This window comes from Metopolophium dirhodum, chromosome 6, assembly GCF_019925205.1.
Source record: "Metopolophium dirhodum isolate CAU chromosome 6, ASM1992520v1, whole genome shotgun sequence".
NCBI classification, from domain to species: domain Eukaryota; kingdom Metazoa; phylum Arthropoda; class Insecta; order Hemiptera; family Aphididae; genus Metopolophium; species Metopolophium dirhodum.
In genome coordinates, this window is record NC_083565.1 from 24,524,963 (window position 1) to 24,544,590 (window position 19,628).

The 19,628-nt window shown below is 34.8% G+C and overlaps 1 protein-coding gene across 1 annotated transcript in view; it reads left to right on the plus strand.

Annotated features, from left to right (window-relative positions):
* The window catches only part of LOC132946910 (coiled-coil domain-containing protein AGAP005037), a 238,621-nt gene extending 221,071 nt beyond the window's left edge, over positions 1 to 17,550 (plus strand). The window contains 6 exon segments of the mRNA XM_061017029.1: positions 1,500 to 1,607; positions 2,736 to 2,834; positions 2,917 to 3,000; positions 5,102 to 5,198; positions 12,022 to 12,492; positions 12,494 to 17,550. Coding sequence (XP_060873012.1) covers positions 1,500 to 1,607; positions 2,736 to 2,834; positions 2,917 to 3,000; positions 5,102 to 5,198; positions 12,022 to 12,492; positions 12,494 to 13,063 — 1,429 coding nt within the window. The 3' untranslated portion in view covers positions 13,064 to 17,550.
* The last annotated feature ends 2,078 nt before the right edge of the window (positions 17,551 to 19,628 follow it).

Below are 19,628 nucleotides of genomic sequence, written 5' to 3' on the forward strand. Positions count from 1 at the left end.
TTCACACCGCGGCGACTCGTTACAATCGCGATGTTATAATAATAACAATATATCGTCCGAAAATCTCCCGTCAACAGTTGTTGGCGAACATAATTTTAGTAATTTTACACGTGCACACAAAGCAATAATAATATAATATTATGTACAATAATGACTTGACTGTGCGCACTCAGTTCACGCGGAAGTACCTAAAAATATCGTTGTTTCTTAGCCGGAAATCCCGAATATTATCATATTATATTATGCCAACAATACGACGTATGGTTAGACTTGCGTGCAGCCCATTGTACATTGTGTAATGGAATTCTTTTTTTCGCACATCAATCGATTCCTCCAAATTCTTCAACTTTGAGAACTCATATAATGATGATAACCTCACCGCTATCTGCTCCTCGATGAATAAAGAATCGCTCCGCGGTATACCGCGCGACAACGATCGGTTTATACCGCGGTATAAATGTGGCAGGAAGGTGTGTGTATTTTAACGATATTTAAACAGGTACCTTATAGTATCTATGATAATTCTAAAGTCGTTTTTCGTGTTTTCAAATACACGGTATCCTTGCGATACATATATCATACATACAGGGTGATTCACCAAACATGCTCCCTCCCTTTTTCTTCAATGCAGTAGTTCTGAATTTTGAAATTTTTAACTTAAACTACTTAAATACCATGTTTTCAAATCCTCGAGATTTGTTGTACCACTATTATAAGGGATGTCCCGCGGAGATACAATCTTCTGTTTTTCAAATAACAACCCCCTTTTGCACAGTGAATTATTAAGCGGATAATTTTCCAGGGAATGTTTACACAATCAAAATCAAAACTCGAATGACTCATTTTTGAGTTATTTAGTTCAAATTTTGAATTATAATAAGATAATAATAATTGATATAATAAGGTACATCAAACATTTTTTTTTTCTCAAATCATCTACCGAACAATTAACAGTATAAAACAGGGGTTCTCATTTTGAAAAACAGAAGTTTGTATCGCCACGCTCCTTAACTTAAGTTATACCTACAAAAATATCAAGAATTTGAAAATTTTGTCATTTAGTGTATTTCAAAAATCGCAGTCGGAATAATTTCATCTTTAAAGGAAAAAAATATGGGTGTGCACGCCCGGTCGCAATCGCCCTGTATATTATTTTAAATTACGTTAACACGACGCTCCTATATTTTATCTCAGATGGCTTAGCTGTATTTTTACCTCATAATATACCGTATGGGTATACTTAAATATTTATTATACCGGCCGTGTATAATAATAATAATTATCATTATTATTATATAACCGTTCTCGCCGCGAATAATAAATATCGGATTCACGCGGTACTGTAGTATATTTTGTGTGTGTGTGTGTGTGTGTGCGTTTATAATAATAAGTCTATAATTCGGCGATCGATCCAATACGTGTTCGGAATGTGTATCGTTTTTGGCCGCCGAATTTTCCTTTAATGGACCTTGTTTGTTTTTCCGCGTGTGTTGGCGCAGGGAGCTCGAGAGCACGGTGGAAGAACTGCGGGGAAACGTCATTAACAAGAAGTCCAGGGTAAACATGTCGGACGTGGAAAACATGGCGCTTGTGCTCAGCAAATCCAGGTACAATATTATCCGAAATGTATATCACGGCCGACACGAGTATATCGTATACATCCAAGCCAAAATCATTACGACGTCGCGTTTTCCTTCGCCCTCCGACCACACCACCCCCCCACCAACCCCACTCACGTGGCTTGCACCCAACCCGTCGGCGAATCCCGTTAGCAACATATTATTATGGAAACCTAATGCGAACACTAATTCATTTTTCCTCATTTTCGCCCCCCCCCCCCCCCACCGCACATACGGGCAAATTGCTTTTCGACGCAATTTCGTCTGAACGTCAATTTTCTACTATATTAAGTATAGATCTGCACACTATACGATACTCGTTACGCGATAAGTATATGAAATATATTAACATACCGGGTGATCCATTTATCGCAAGACACTCGTCGTTTCGAAAACCAATTAGTGTATTTTTGAGAATGTTTTTTTTACATAATTCCAAGTCATTCAAAAACAAAATTTTTCTAAAGAAAATTTATTTTTAACTATATTTATATAAGTAAGTATCTACATATTTTATTCTTTTAAATTTTTACTTTTTTCAATGACAACGTGCGCGTTTAATTCCTATTATTCTATAGCAGAACATTTTTTTGTAGTAGTTCGATGTGTACAAATCAATAATTTAGTGTATAAGTACCTATAAAGTACCTTAAAGTTTCGATGAAAGGAGTGTTGTGGTGCAGCTAATATGTATCCCGTGAAATGTTGGTCCACAATATGACCACAATACTCTCCCACACATCAAATAAATTTTAAACACTTATAAGCTATAACTTATATGCTGTAACCAATGAACAACTATTGTGCGAAATATGATTATTTTAGATCGAAATACTCCGAATGATATATACTGCTTAGGAATGTGAAATTAATAATGTAGGGTATGTTGTCGTCCGAAAAAGTAAAAACTTGAAAAACGATAACGACAATGGATAGTGAAATATTTTTTGTCCAAAAATGTTGTTTCGTAACAATACTTAATATAATATAATATGTAAAAGAAATATTTTCGAAATCGATAGTGTTTTCCGAGCGCCTCGCGTTAAATCGTTCACCCCCGAATAATATGCAATTTATAATTTATCTTGGTTTTCTTATTTATACGTTCTTGTATAGCAAAACGGTTGCCGAGTTGAAATTGAGGTTCCCGAGTTTACAAGAGTCGATCCGTACAGTATTGACGAAGGAAATGGACAGAGCGGTTACCGAGGAAAAGTAATTGACTGATTCAATATTAATAATGTGTACCTAATGTAATAATGCAAGTTTTCGTCTTCTCCCGTGTATATGTATATAGGTTTCTCAAAGAAGAGCCGGATCGTCTAGAAAGCGCCCTCAAACGGTGTAAAAAATTAACCGGAACGCTTGTAACACTCAAGAGGTAAATCATTGTCGTAATACGCGGTGGTAATGCATTATGCAATGCATATATAACATCATTGTACCTACATTATAATATTATAATAAAACGTATTGAATACTTATCTTAATGGATAAACACTATAACGATTATGATTGTCCTAGAAAAACGTCCATCGTCAATAGTATCACGCTTAACCGTTATGATAATAATAATATTGTTTTACATACTATAAGAGGACGCCCACCCATATTGTTGTCTCCGTCTTACACGCGTACGACACGGACAATTTTCTTTCGTCGGTTCCAATGCGGTGTGCTGTTAGTGTTGATATTATACAGTGGCCTATATCATCAAACTTTTGGGTGAGAACATTAGCTGTGCCGGCGGCCGATTTTTTCGATATTTTAATTTTCAAGCGATGTGAATATTATCACAAATTAAGAATGATCATATAATATATAATATCGGTGGAAAATTAAAATATCGAATAAAATCCAACATTTGAGCACAGGTGACGTGCCTTACCCAAAGGTTTTATAATAGATCAGTTCACTCTAATACAGCAGCACACCATTGAAACGATTTGTGAACGAAAATTTGCAATTTCGTATGTGTTTGTAGTAAGACAGAGACAACAAACGCACCGGTAGCATCCTATTGGTATGTAAAACAACATTACTATTATAATAATGTAAACACGTTAATTATAATATTATTGACGATGGACGTTCTTCAGGATAGTATTATTATTAGTATTTATTTATTTATTATATTTGTATATTGCAACTGCGTGTGCTATACATCGCATTACGCATACGGTTGAATTTTAATGCAAACAAGGCCGTCTACCTACAAATCGGTAATATTATCGGTGAAAATTCAATTTTTTTTCGACATTCTTGCACACATAGATTCGACGGTAAAAACCGAACGCGTTTTCACGTGGTTTTAAATTTTTCGGTTTACACTAGCTGGCTTTGTTTTAACCAACCATCACATTGATATACAGGGTGATTCGCCAATCATGCTCGTCCCCTTTTTTCTTTTATAATTCAGTCATTCAAAATCTATTTTTTTGAATCATTAAACATAAGTATTTGAAGATCATATTATATTTTCAAATTCTTGAGATTTTTTGTTCCTCTTAAGGAGAGGCGATACAAACTTTTTTGTTTCCAAATGAGAAACCCCTTTTTACTGCAAACTATTTAGATGATATTTTTTTTGAAAATGTTGACGTATCAGAATCAAAATTCAGTAAGTAGTTTATGAGAAGTTTAACTTTGTGTACATAGGATAGATAACAGGTCTATGGTATTGGGTTTGGAAGATTTTAAAATGTTTGTGATTAATATTAATTTATCGACATTAATAATTTGCTAAAATGGTCCAAGTATAATAAATACTAGATCCGCAATAAACAATATTTGGTACATTTATATTATGAGAATATTTTATATTTTTTAAAATCTGATTTCTAGGACTATATTATTATCCTTAAAATAAGCATTTTAATAACTGAGGAACCACTCGTCCGAATTTTGAATTGGGTACATCAACATTGTCAACAAAAATGTTCACTAAATAATTTACAGTCAAACATTTTAGGAGGGTTCTCATTTGAAAAACAGAAGTTTGTATCGCCGCAGGACCCTCCTAAGTGGTACGAACAATTTGTTTGAAAACGCGTGGTATTTAAGTATATTTTAAAATTCCAAAAATCAGGATTTGAATAATTTCATTATTGAAGAAAAAAAAATGGGATGAGCTGAACCACCCTGCGTACACAATGTAAACATACTAATATTGTATTATATCTTTATATTTTGATATCATTTAAAACAGTGTCGAGTAGATATATTTTACGGATTTTTTTGAGTCGGTGACCGCGTCACAGATTATTTTTGCTTTACGCGAGATTCCGTGTAGACACTAGCGTAACAGTTAGTCGAAAAAAATCACGCCGTTTAAAACAATTTGACAATTTTTTGAGGTAAAGACGTTTTACATAATATTATGCCTACCCGCGTACACCTATACGTACGATTTTCGTGTATACCATAATATTAACAATCCTAACCGGCGCGGTATACAAATATGTTAATATCATGTTTTTCAGGCTCGCTTCCGTCCAGGAACAACGTCTGCCCGACGCCAGACTGTCGCCCACCAACGAAGACAACACTCCGCCGATCACGCCTACATCGTCCGCCAAGGTATTACATCGGTGACACGACAAGTGTCGAATTTATTTTTCGATTTTTCCTTTGGTTAGGCTGCGAACAAAAAACAAAAAAAAAAAATAAATAAATAAATAAATAAAAAAAAATAACGACATTATTATAATATTATCTCGTTCTGTCGAGGAGGGTCCTCTTGTCATACAATAATAATATATTATTATATAGTTTTCATATTCGTATTTTCAACCCGCAAGTTTTGCCGGACTTGCGGAGTTTTACAGAAACATATATAGCTTTGTTCTTTTTTTTTTATTATTATTATTATTATTATTATTCAATAATTTATTGTTTTAGTTAAACTTGCTTTTTACGAAAACTTAGTTAATATATTTTATTTTACTAACGTGTGTATAACCAAACATATTACATATATATTATTATTATTATTATTATTATTATTATTATTATAATGCATTTCCAATGTGTTTTAACGTTTATTTTGCATTTTACATTTTCGTAACGTCATTATTATTATTATACTATATTATAATATATATATATATATACATACTTACGCAATATATGCATTATCGTAAATGACTATTATATTTTATATATTATATCGCGGGACATGTTTTATCAATAGAATTTTTAAATGATTACTTTTAAAAAAAAAAAAACAACCCCGAAAAAAAGCTTTATAGAAATTAATTTTTGTTTTTTATTTTTTGTGTTTTAAATCGGCTACCAGTTTGGTTGGCGTTGGAGTGCAAACTTCAAGGATGCGATTACTAGCCACGAGTAAATTTTTTGTTATTTCATTGTTTTATACAAGTCCAAAAATCTTCGAATCGTTGTATTTTTTATGCTTATGAATTGATGTAATACTTTTTTACTTTCATCTGCTTGACTCATTTTCATGTTCATCCGACTTTTATTATAGTTTATATATATTTATTGATTTCACGTTTTTTTATCATATTATTATATATTTTATTGTTTCGTTCATTTATAATTATTATTATTATTATTACTATTATCCCATTTTTGATTCATCAACGTATTATTAATTATTATCTCCGTTAAATGTTTTGGTTTTATTTTGTTTTTAGCTCGTATTTATACTGACGGTGCATGCTCCACTCGTTAGATTTTTTTTATATTGCAATACATGACCGTGGTTCAGGTAAACGGTTCAGTATGACAATATATACTCATTGTTAATATATTATTGTGGTTTTACTTTTCTATATATTTTCTTATCTATTATATGTCGACATATATATATATATTATGTTATATTGTTTCATCCCCATCCTCTATTTTTTTTTTTATACAATGTTATATTATTATTACAATAATATAACATCTTGGCACCCGCAAAGAGTAATTTTTTATTTTCATACCTAGATAATAATATATATATATTATAATAATACCTATCCGATGACTTGTTTGCATGGATTTTTTTAGTCGACATTTTTATTATACTTACACTGATATGCCAGCAGATCGTCGTACAACGATTATTATTTTTTTTAATTTTTCTTCCATCACAGTTTATATAGTTTTTGTTTTTACCTTTGTCTCGCTCGCACAGACGACACAGACACACATTAATAACATTTACGAATAGCCCGCGATGAAACCACACAATATATAATATCGTTCGTCTTTATATTTTTTTTTTTTTAAATCTTTTTAATCTTTTTAATCACCCTCACACCGTACGACATATTATTATTATTATTATTATTGATATCGTTTTAACTATCGTACAAAAAGAAGTTAATTTCACATTGGAAATGTTTTTTTTTTTTGTAAATATATTGTTTTTTTTCTAATATCTTGTTTAACTGTAGTGCTTTTAACAACAACAACAACAACAACAACAAATGTATAAGTCGGTCCTACGCGATAATAATATTATATTATGAATATTATTATTATTATTATTATTACTATTATTATTATTAATATTATTATGTATTGTACACCACCTGTATAAAATTACTTCCTGTTTTTTTTTCTCGCCTTAATACAACTACACTTGAATTGCAATTTTTTTTTACTTGTTCTACACAAACGTCATTTGGTTTGTTGATGATTTTTTTTTTTTGTATTTATTATTTAGTTTGCGTGTGTTTTTTTTTTTTTTTGTTCTTTTTAATATAGTGTGTGAATAATACCTGCACAGATAATGTAGATTGTGAGCAAGTATTGTAATGTATAGTGTGCCGCGGACGTCCATTGCAAATTAACTCGCCGTGTTTCAGATCAAATAGACTTTGGTAAATACCGGACTATTTTTTTTTTCTCTATTGCCATATTATGGTACAATGTAATTTCACAGAATACTAATAATAACCAAATTAAAAATGACTAACCCGAAACGTTTTAACCGTCGTCGTAGAAAGAATATCACGGTAACAAAATCACTAATCGGCTATTATTATATTATAATAGAATATTTTATTTCTTAACAATAATATTACTACCTATACATTTTTATAAACAGTGGCGTATTTATGGTGATTGAGGGGTGATCTGGATGATATATTATATATTACCCAACCCCTCCCCGAGCCTTTTTTTCTTTTATTTTTTATTCGGCTTGTTTTAATTAATAAGTTCGTTTGTCATGATCATGCCTATATATAAGTGCACCTCATCGTACATAAAATATGTAACGTAACGATTAAAGGGGGAGGCTGCTGAGTATTCATCTGATGCGCCGATTTTTTTTGTCTGATATCAACCCCCAGAAGGAAATCGTGAATACGCCACTGTGCTTATACACAAACGAAACCCATTAATAGCCGCGGTGGACACGATCGATTCGTCCAATCACTTTGCCCCAGCAAAATCAACGGCACTCAAAGCCGTAACTGAAAAAAAAATTCGGTGAAATTGTTTTTTAATATGGATACCTATACTGCAGGACACGTCTTATACGTATAAAAATGTAAAATTCTTGTACTACTCTTAAAAATTTCGGGGGACCTGGACCTCCCCTCCCTCGCGCGAACGACTTAAACGTTATATCGATTCTATTGTATTACGGGACCAAGTCTAAATCAAGTCTAATCATATTATATTGCAATCCGTGTCTGGCTTAATATACTTACCTATACTCTGTTGCGTAGTGGATCAAAATACAATAGATAGCGTATCAATATATTATAATAATATTATTGTAACACCTGTTGGCTGCTGCATGCTTGCGCGTACTTCGGTGGCCGTGACGTCATACCGATCCACTAGGTAATATTATGAACTATTAGACGATATAAAACACTCGGGCGGACGGATATTTAACGGTGTACGCCTACTAAAGCGTGGTTTACGATTTGGGATTGCCTACGACGGTAGGTAATGATTTGGGCCTTTTTATTTAAAAGATAAACTACCCCCTGATTGATGTCCGAAAACGAAAACACCATCGAATGGACGTCCGTTCGGAAAAGTGTTTTATATTTTTACACGCGTTCAACATAATATATTAATATTATTTTCTTAGACACGTAGCTGGTTGGTCTTGCGCCGCACACACGCTGATAATAATGCTTATAATATATGTTGTACTGCACAGACGTAATTAATATTTAAATTATACATATAGCTTGGACGTAGATTGATAATAACACGTTTGCGCACAATAATTAATCACAATATCATATTATATTGTATATAATATTAATAAGGATTTGGTGTGATGGGCTGTCTTTCAATCGTTTCGAGAAAAAGTGATTGGGCTCGCGTACAGTATTAATATGACGACGACGGCGACGACCTATACCCACCTCGTCACGACTGCGGGCGCGTAACAAAAATGTCGATTATAATTATTATTATTATTATTATTCGTACCGACTCGGATTTCTATTAAAACATTGATATAATTTACGCGCTAATAAACAATTTAATTCCGCGCACCCGCGCCGAGACGTGCTTACCGCGGAGATAAACTTGTTACCGGTTAATCGCGTAATATTATATATAGGTAGGTTAACCTGCTCGGAGTCGTCCGATGATGGTTTTCGTTTAAAGCGTAATTTCCCGTCGAGTCCACATAATATCATATATGGGTAGGCGTACGATCTCAACCGTACGATTTAGCGCTCGTCAACGAAATAATAACAAATTGCTGGTTATAAAACACGCTGTAGACCCACTCTCGGGGGAGCCGTACTAAACGTGGAGGTTTCGGGGATAACCCCGACCCCCGCCCCAACGAAATTTTCAGGAAAAATCAATTTCTCGTGAGATGAATTTTTTTTTCGGAGCGCCAAACGAAGCGTATCCTCTCTTAATATTTAAAAACCGCCGTTGTGCAGCTCCTTTATGTGACATGTTATAAGAAACCCAATGATAGAATGCATAATATTATTATTATATTCCACGTTCGCTCCAATTAACGATTCGTTTCCCCCACGACCCTAAATGAAATCAATTATGCACACGCGAAAGAAATTTTGTTAAAAAAAAAAAAAAGTACATAATATAATATCTAGTTTTAAAGCTTACGCGCCCGACGCGTTGTGATGTGCATAACTTCACGTAATTAAAACGGCAACGAACAAAAATCTCTCTCGCACGTCGTTTTAGGTTATAAAGTCTCTCGTGCTAGACTATATAGCACGTCTAGACACAATAAAATAATAATACCTACGCCGTTGAATGCGATTTATCGTGATGAACAATATTCTGTTACAACAATAGAGACAATGTACCCAATTATAATATTATTATTATACCTGTGATGTTCCCGAACTGTTATTATGATGGCTTATCGTCACTATTATTTCGCTTGATTAAATAAAGTTTTAAAAAATAAACGCTCGTCTTCTACTCCACGACTCTGCATAATATAATTATTTATTATGTTTGAATCTATTTGTTTCTATCGACGGACCGAACGATCGTAGGTCGCGGGCTAGGTCAGTTTTCTGTCGACGGAGGGAATAATCTTAAATCGCATAACCTGCCTCTATGTGTGTTTACATTTTTCTACAAATCATTGTTTGCACTAAATAACGAAAATCACGAAATCCGAACGATATTGATCATTCGTCATCGAACCTCCGCTTATAATGATTAAAAAATGAAATCAATACATGGCGAAAAAGTTTTCTTCCAGTAATAAATTGAGAGGGTAATCAAAGGAAACCGTGAATAAACGATCGACCTTAACAGTTATTATTTTGATTAAAAAAAAAACAATTTACTATGCGACTTTTTTTTTAATTTTAAAATATTCTTTTCAGCCTCATTGTAATAATATTATATTGTATAATATTAATCGCTATGCAAAACTCACAGACAACATTTTTCACACAATTCCTACGGTCTATAAACACTTCTAGTAAAATTAAGTCTGCAAGCAAATGTGATTCGTAACATAACAATAATAATATGCGAGCTCCGCCTACCGGACACTCAACCGTAGATAGTGGAAGAGATAAACAATACAATTTGATATTTTACACAAAATAAACGATTAAACATAGACAAGATAATATCCTCCAAATTAAAAAAAAAAAAACACTATCCGCCGCGGATCCCTTCGACTCGTTTCGGGGCGAAAAATCATTGTCCTATAAAGACTCGAATAAATATATTATTCTATCAAAACGTTCGTAAACAAACTAGGTACGATTTATGTCATTTATAAGAGCACACTTTTTTATTAGAATTCAAATAATAATAATATTTCCGGGCCGCTCTCAGAGATATAAAATGAAAAACATAATTTATCATAATATTCGTTCGCGTGAAAGCGTTAAACGTATCGTCTTTCGAATAGAAGATCGACGACTACCACGCATTTAAGTCATATAAACGACGGTCGTTCAACGTTTTCGTCCAATCGTTTTAATGACTTCGAATAATAATAATATGATCACACTGAGCTCACGCGAGTTCGTAGTTCGGGTTTAGAAAGTAAAACTCGGCCGAAACCCTTGTTGTTAAGTTGAGAGTAATTATTCGTTGTTTCGATTGAAAGACAGTCACTCGCGTACCCCACGACAAATCGGTCGGATATAGATTTAAAAAAAAAAAAAACTATATATAACCATCGTGATCACCGCACGACGTGTCAAGAGGACGCCAAGACGATCTAAATATATTAATGTACCTATATATACACTGAAGTTCCGTTTTCGTTAATCTTCGTATTGGCCGCGAAGTCTTAACCCGTATGGTGGTAACCGCCGGTTACCGGATGATCTATACCTAGTTAATATTATTATATATAGATCGGCCGGCGTCCTCTTTACGAAACGACCTATATCAGCGAGATCCTGACATATGTCGTCATATTATATTATCGTATTTAATTATTACCTTCTATATAATATTGAGAGGATGTCTGCGCACTGTCAGTTCTCTCTCTCTCTCTGGCCCGCGCGCAACTTATAGACGAACCGAATAAATTCGCGAAAACAACATACATTTTCCCTTATGTTTCCGCGAGTAATCTTAGACAGTGAAATAACCCATTGCAGACATTGTGGAAAACCATCAAAGTGTTCGTTTAAATTTACAAAAAAAAAAAAATTTAATTTTTAAAGTCAAATAATTTAATAAAACGTAAAACCTACGTAATATTGCGTCAAACCCTCAACAGTACTGTGCTCGAGGTAAATGTTTAAATAGCTGATATTTTTTGCCCTGAGACTGTTCAAAAATTGTTTGAACTTGTTTTGTCCACGACGTGCGGGTGGGCCTGAGAGACAAAACAAATATTGCGCCGACATCCTCTTAACAAATAACATATTATGTTTACGTGTGCAAAAGTACGTTGCAGTCAACCGAACGTTATTAAAATGGGTTTTTTGTGTGGTTTTCGCAGGGGAGTGTCGCTGGACAGGGGAGTGTCGTGGAGCAGACCGGAACAGGAACAGACGACGGCAGCGGTAGTGCTGGAAAGCGCGAGCCAACCGGTGCGGAGAACGCACTCGACACTCTGCTAGACGAACTGCAGACTATCCCGGCGGCGGTGTCAGTGGCGGCGGTGTCAGTGGCGACGGCGGTGGCGGCGGAGTCAGTGGAGTCAGTGGCGGTGGAACCGACGACGGCAGCGGCGGAGGCGGGGGCGGTGGAAGCGACGGCGGTCACCGTGCCGGTCACCGGTCCGGCGGTCGCGGTAGCCCCGAAACCGGTATTGCGACGTCTGAGCAGCACGTCTTCGGAGGCCGGGGGCAAGCCGCCCGTGCCCGAACGGACGCCCGACCTGCAGAACAAGCGTATGCCTCCGCCGCCGCCCCCGCGGACTAGTTCCAAGTCACCGGTGGCGTCGCCGACCACGGCGGGCAGCGCGGTGGGGGGGCCCCACGTCGTCGCCCAGGGGCTCGGTGTCGTCGTCGTCGGCCGGCGGTAGCCCGCCAAGCCGGAAGGGGTCGCTGACCACCGTGGCCCTCAGCGGTTGCGGCAAACCGCCCATGCCCGAACCACCGGCGGCCACCGCGCAGCAACCGCCGCCGTCTCCGGCCGCGCTGACAGCCGTCGCGACGACCACCAGACAGGAACAGTTGGAGCAGCGGCACCAGGAACTGTTGAAGAAGCAGAAGGCGCTGCAGGAACAGTACACGCGGCTGCAGCAGTTGCAGCGGTCGCAGCCGCCGCCCGACCTGCTCCAGCTCAAGAAGACGGGCAGCGAGGGCAACCTGCTGTTGAAGATGGGTCTGTCCATGAGCGCGGCCGCCCCCATATCGGGTTCGCTCACCCAGCTGGCCGCCGCCGTTTCTACTAACACCACTAGCAGCAGCAGCAGCACCACCACCACTGCCACCGACGACGCCGCCGAAAAGCAACGGCCAACCGCAAACAACAAGGCCGCCACCGCCGCGACGACGACGACCGTCAGCAAAGTGTACGAGACGGACATCATATGACCCATGACCGACGTCTGAAACGTGTAACGGCAAATCGATCATCGCGTGTGTGTCTCGAATTGGTGAGCGTCGGTTGTGCGTTGTTTTAATATTATTTTCGTCGTCGTCGTCGTCGTCGTCGATGTTGTTGTTGTTGTTGTTGTAATATAATATATATATATATATGCGATGCTGTTGTGGTAAACGTCGCCACTGCATCCACTGCCGCCACTGCATCCACCGCCGCTCAGCCCGGATTTCCGGTTACCGTCTTCGCGCCGCCGCCTCTTTCTCTCATACAATGACATATTATTTATAATAACATTCACTCTAACGATTTTAATTTTAAGTGTCGGGTAACGGTAACGGGGCGACAATATTGTTCGTCGTACTCAAAAAGGTAACGTCGTAGTGATCGGATTGCTGCAATATCAACCTATATGTACTGCGAACAAATTATATTTTCGAAAGCAACGCGAAAAACCCGCGAGCCTCGGAAACCGTTTTCTCAAGACCGATTCAGATACCGACTATTGTTCAACTTCGCGAAAACAATGAAATCTCTTTCAGAGAAATGCGCGACTCTTGTTCTAGACGTACGCGTAACGCCATCTACTTTTTATTTTTGTAACGACAGTGCGGACGACGTCTTACCCGACTTTGCCGGATATCGAATAATAATTTATTATACCTACCCGACTGTTGGGGTGCCGCTCAAACACCCCACGACCCATTCCATAATGTGGGGTGCGGAAATCAATTAAACGATACGTAGGTATAATGTTATACGTGAGCACCCCGTGAAATTATTTGGAAAACCCGGCGCCCGCCCCCCCCCCCCCCAGGCTATACCCCCTATACCTAATGGGTACCCGTTGAAAAACGGTCGTGCCACCACCCCGCCCCAACCCGTCCGAGAGGATTGTCTCAAAATCGGAAACATTTGTAATGTGTTGGCTTTTGCAGGTCACGGCTCACATGCTCAATAACCCTGTACATAATATTATATAATATTATATTATAATATAGTTGTAATAATAATAATCATTATTATTTATCGATACGTTATTGATAAGTACCAATATTAAATAATATTATCATCGCGAACGTAATATTATTCCTATACCGTTTGAAACCCGACGAGGATCGCTCGTCATTCCGGTCGCGGTATAAGCCGCTAAAACGCGCGAAACGTCGGCATTAATTATAGTTGTTTTTGAGTTGGAATACAATGCAATGCAATACACGACAGTCGTTCGTCGTACATCAGAGTCGGAAGTCGGAGGAGCCGGTTTCGGAACAATATCGAATATTACAATATCATAATAATATCATCCACGAAAGTAGTACCCCGGTCATAACCATCTTCGGGGGGACCTATACTATATCATAGGGAATCAGATCAGAACTTCGTCGTAGGTATCCGAACGACAAAACCGTATACCGCACCTGTGAGATATGATACCGAACAAATTAGAATTAAGTACCTCATTGGCTACACGGCTGGAAATCGTTTTGTAATAAGCGGATTTTACTGTGCATATTATGTTATGCGGGTGTTACGGCGAACCTAATATCAATATGATTTATATCGTTATGGTGTTAGGCATCTATGCTATACATGGCGATCTCTCTCTGCTGGACCACAAACCGGGCGAACGAGGATTTAATTCATAACTCCGATATTCTTTGTAACAATAACATTAGGTGTATCACATCACTACTGTGTTATAATTAAAGACCGGATTTATATTCTCTTAAAATACCTTAAATATGATGCTAATATTCTCGAAAAAACCTTAAAATATTCTCATTATATTCTCTTAAAAATTAAAAAAATATGCTAAAATATGCAAAATATACAAAAAAAAAAAGCAAAAATATGCAAAAATAATCAATTAACATCATTATATTTACTTTAATATGCATTTAAAATTTTTTTTTTTCAATTTTATATTAATAGTGAGTTAATTATTAGGTATTTAAAGTTTCGTATTCTAATGGAATATTATTGCACTTTAGTAAGAGTTGGAAATGATAAAATAAAAAATTGTAAATGTTCAAAAAAATTTTACCGTAATATTAAAATTAAAAATAAATACAAATTTTTTCTCACAATTTACGAAATATTCCAAAATATGCTAAATGAGTTAAATATTCTCTAACCCATAAATTAATATTCTCAAATATGCAAAAAAAACTTTTTTCCATGCATTCAGAATTGAACAAATCATCCACATTTTTTACTCTCATAAGACCGCATAGACCCAGTAACGATATGTAAAAACATATAAATCCGGTATTTAGTTATAATTATTATTTACTCACTCCCCTCCAAGCGTGTTCGCGTACGGTTTCTATACGACTGTGCGTTTACTAGACGTGCATGCCTATGATTATTATAATAACACGATCGAATCGACAAGTGAACGCGTGGGTGTTGGTTTTCATTAAATTTTTTTTTTACTTTAAGCATTAATCTCTTCCGGTCGTGCCTAAAAAACCGTTCCTAGATTATTAATATTATTATTATTATTATTATTTGTAGTTGTTGTCGGTGTCGTTGTCGCTGCGTGCTCGCGTCGTCCATCGTTTCCGGACTACAATATTCTTTTAAGTTTTGAAAAAATATGTATATAATATTTCGGACGCGATCGACCGGCCACGTCGACGTCGCGACGTATTACTTCTATAGCCTTTCTTCGGCGTTTAAAGTGCCGTCGACCGAATGTGCACCAATAATAATAATAACGATGATTGCTCCCGACGCAAATCCACGTGCCCGGTAAAGAGAGGGAAATTTCACCAACGTTTTTCTATCGACAGTGTGTGTGTGGGGGGAGGGAGGAAAATTTTGAAGGTAACTGTTGGTATATTATATGCGCCTTGAAGTCACCGTGTACGACACATAATCGGGGCATAGGTATTTGGCTGTATATGTATTGACAACCCGACGAGCGCATTCGATTTATTTTCCGACCTATACATATTATTATAATACGCGTACAACTTTCATAATGTCCTGCACGCGAATTCTGTCAAAATACGTCACTTACGTAATTGCGATCAATCGCGAATAAAATGGTTTCGCGTGATGACGTATAAGTCTGCAGTTCCGCCGATTGTGGTCATTGTAAAAGATTATTATTGTTCCGTTTTTGGCCGACGTGGATTTTTGACATTAGTCAGGTGACCTAGGGGGTCGAGGTGGCCGCTGCAGGGGCACTGAAACTGCAGGTTTTCAGAATTGATTTTAAAAAAACCGACGAAATAATATTATTGGACCAAAGCGCACGACGCGTCGTGACAGTAAAATTATTCAAAAAAAAAAAAATACAAATATTTCATCGGGACGACCGCGCCATCTCTTCCGCGTTTTCGTCGTAAGCTGGATCCGTTTAAACTTCAAGTTCGAAATTTACCGCACCAAAATATTATAATGTGATCCCCCTATAAGGCGCCGCTAGCATGCCACTGTCTTGGTCGTTTTTTTGAAACGATATTATATCATTCACTGCAAAAATACGCGTTGTCTACCCACATAATATTATTGTTGTGCTTGACAAAGCATGTTGTTTCGGTTAAGCTGTTTTTTTGAACTAATAGTTATAATATATTGTTTAGTGGACACCGTCGTCGAGACATCATAAAATCCTATTTTTAATGTCGGCCGTTTTCGCTGCCCCACTCTCTACAACCTGTAATAACAAATACACGAATCACGATAGTAATAATATGATGTCTAATAATGACAATTAATATTATTATTATTATTTGTGATCATTGCACGTCATAATAATTATACAAATTTTGTACACTGAGCAAATATTAATATCGTTACACTGACGATTTGTATATTCAGCACACACACACACACACACACACACACACACGTTATTATAAGTCATTATATTATATTATTATTATTATTATTATTACATATTTTATATTACGATAATTATTATTAATGTACCTACCTACTTGATTTGTATTCATCTCGATTTATTTATTTTATAACTATTATTACTACTGGTGTAATATATTATTATTATTATTATTATATATATGAATTACCTATATCTAAACCTACGTGTATTTATTATTATTATTATTATTATTATTATTATTGTATTTGGTCGTTGTGCGATTTTTTTTTTTTTATGCGTTATTATATAATATAGACATTAAAATTATCATTAAAAAAAATAAATAACGAAACCATATACAATCACTGTTTACATGTACATTATTATAATAAGCATTACTACTAAAATATAATAATATTATATTAGTTTACTATTATTTGCGAATGCGAAGATCGGCCTGCCGGCCATTATAATGTCTTATGCAAATTACGAAATTGTACGCCATCGCGGGTGTAACATACATAATATTATATATTATATATATATATACATAAACAATTATGATTATTTATTATATTTATTATTATTATTATTATTATTATTATTACTATTCTTAATAAAAATATCTACACGTTGTTTGAATTACACTGCGTTTTATGTTATGTAGATTCAGTACCGGATCTAGAGGGGGGAGATCAAGTATTTCAAATTAAATAGTATTATAATTCAACACAGTATACACACTGGCAATGATCAACAAAAGAAAATTGAAAACTGACGTAAACGGCTCAAAAAAAGTCAAAATGTTTTAAAAATTGTGTGGTATATAGAAAATGAAAATATGAACATTTAGTGAAATTTTCATGTGTCTACAATTATTCGTTTCTGAATTACGACAAAATAATAAAATCGCTACATGAGAGATTGAGTGAATATCCAATCTTTTAAAAATATGAACTTCAAACGCTCATAAAAATGTAATTCTATTTGTTTGTAGTCATTTTTGTTTTGATAAAGGTAGACAAACTTATGAATAATCTTGTATTACATATTCAAATCTTAGACATAAAAAGAAAAATTTTTATGAATTCTCAATTCAAAATAATATGCTAATTTTCGTGATTTTTCCGTATTTTGTCAAGATTTGAACTTTAAATGCTTATAAAAAAAAACTGTGACTTAGAATTTTTAATATTTTTCATATGTCATTGTAACAATATAATATAAGGGGCTTTGTATTACATTTTCAAGTTTTTTACAAGTTGTATTGACTTTCATAGAAAAAAAGAATAGTACAATTGGAAACTGAAAATGTTCCTAAACAGTTCCAAACAAATCAAAATTTTATCGTGTATAGAAAATGTGAATATAAACAACAAAAATTTCATGTACATACGTTAATTTGTTTTATAGTTACCACAAAAACCAAAATCGATTTTGTCGAAAACCAATTTTGCGTAAAAATTCCCGTTTTCCCTTAATGTTTATGTTGTTTTTCTAGGCGCTTTTTAAAACTAGGTATTTTAAAAAATAAAAAATAAAAATTACATATCATTGTAAAATCAATAGGTACATTCATCGCTCCGCTCCGAATCTAAAACACACATCATTGTATACTCAATACATTCATTGCTTCGCTCAGAATCTAAAATATTTCATCGCAATAATTTTTTATCGACATAAAACGGTAGAAGATAACTTCAAATATAATATAAATATTATGTAACGCAGTATACATTGTACCTCAAATTGCAATACTTTTCATATTGTCATGTACCTATATATATTTATATTTATTTTAACTTCTCAGCACGATGGTATATTGAACTCACTTTTTGAACATCCATCATATATTATTCTCGAAACAAATCATTAAAACATCTCATTTTAATGATGATGAAAAGAGCAACAATACCATTAGAATTAAAAGCTGGTTCCATTTTCAAGATAAACTTAAATCTACTTGTCAAAGTAAGCAGTGTTGTTTATTGTTTATTCCTTATAAAGAAAATTTGTTTGGATTAGTTAGGTACTTCCGGCGTATCAAATATTTTTGACATTACCCGTGAGTCGTGACATCGGCATCTTGTGAACACAGTTTTAGTAAACTGAAACTAATTAAATCATATTTAATATCAACCACAAACCAAAGAAGATTAAATGACCTGTCAATCATATCCCTTGAGTACGAAGTTGCTAAATCCATAAATTATGAATATAATATCATTAACGAACTTGCGTCAAAAAAATCAAGAAAAATAATAGTTTAGTTTACTCTTCTAGGTTCTAATGCTTCATAAAATTATGATATAGGTTTAAGTTCTATATTATTTTTATTTTATTATATTTTATTTTTGTATAAATATACGTCAAACGGCTTTTTACATAGGTATAAACAAAAATAACAATGTATACATAATTGCAAAAAGTGATAAACTGGTGTACAAGGTAAGTAAATAATTGTATTCAAATAATTATCTATACATGTTATTATTGTCGTGCGTTTTTCAAATCTGGGCAAGTTAACGATATTTTTTAACTCAGTTAAGTTAGTTTAAGTATTTTTTTTTCAATTAAATTAAATGTTAAGTTACTAGATATTTTTCGTAGGTACATCTAATTAAGTTTAAATCAAGTTAACAAGTACTGTTAACTTAACTTAACTTCAATTAATAATAAAAAAAAAAATTCATTTATGAGTTATTATTTAATAAAATAAG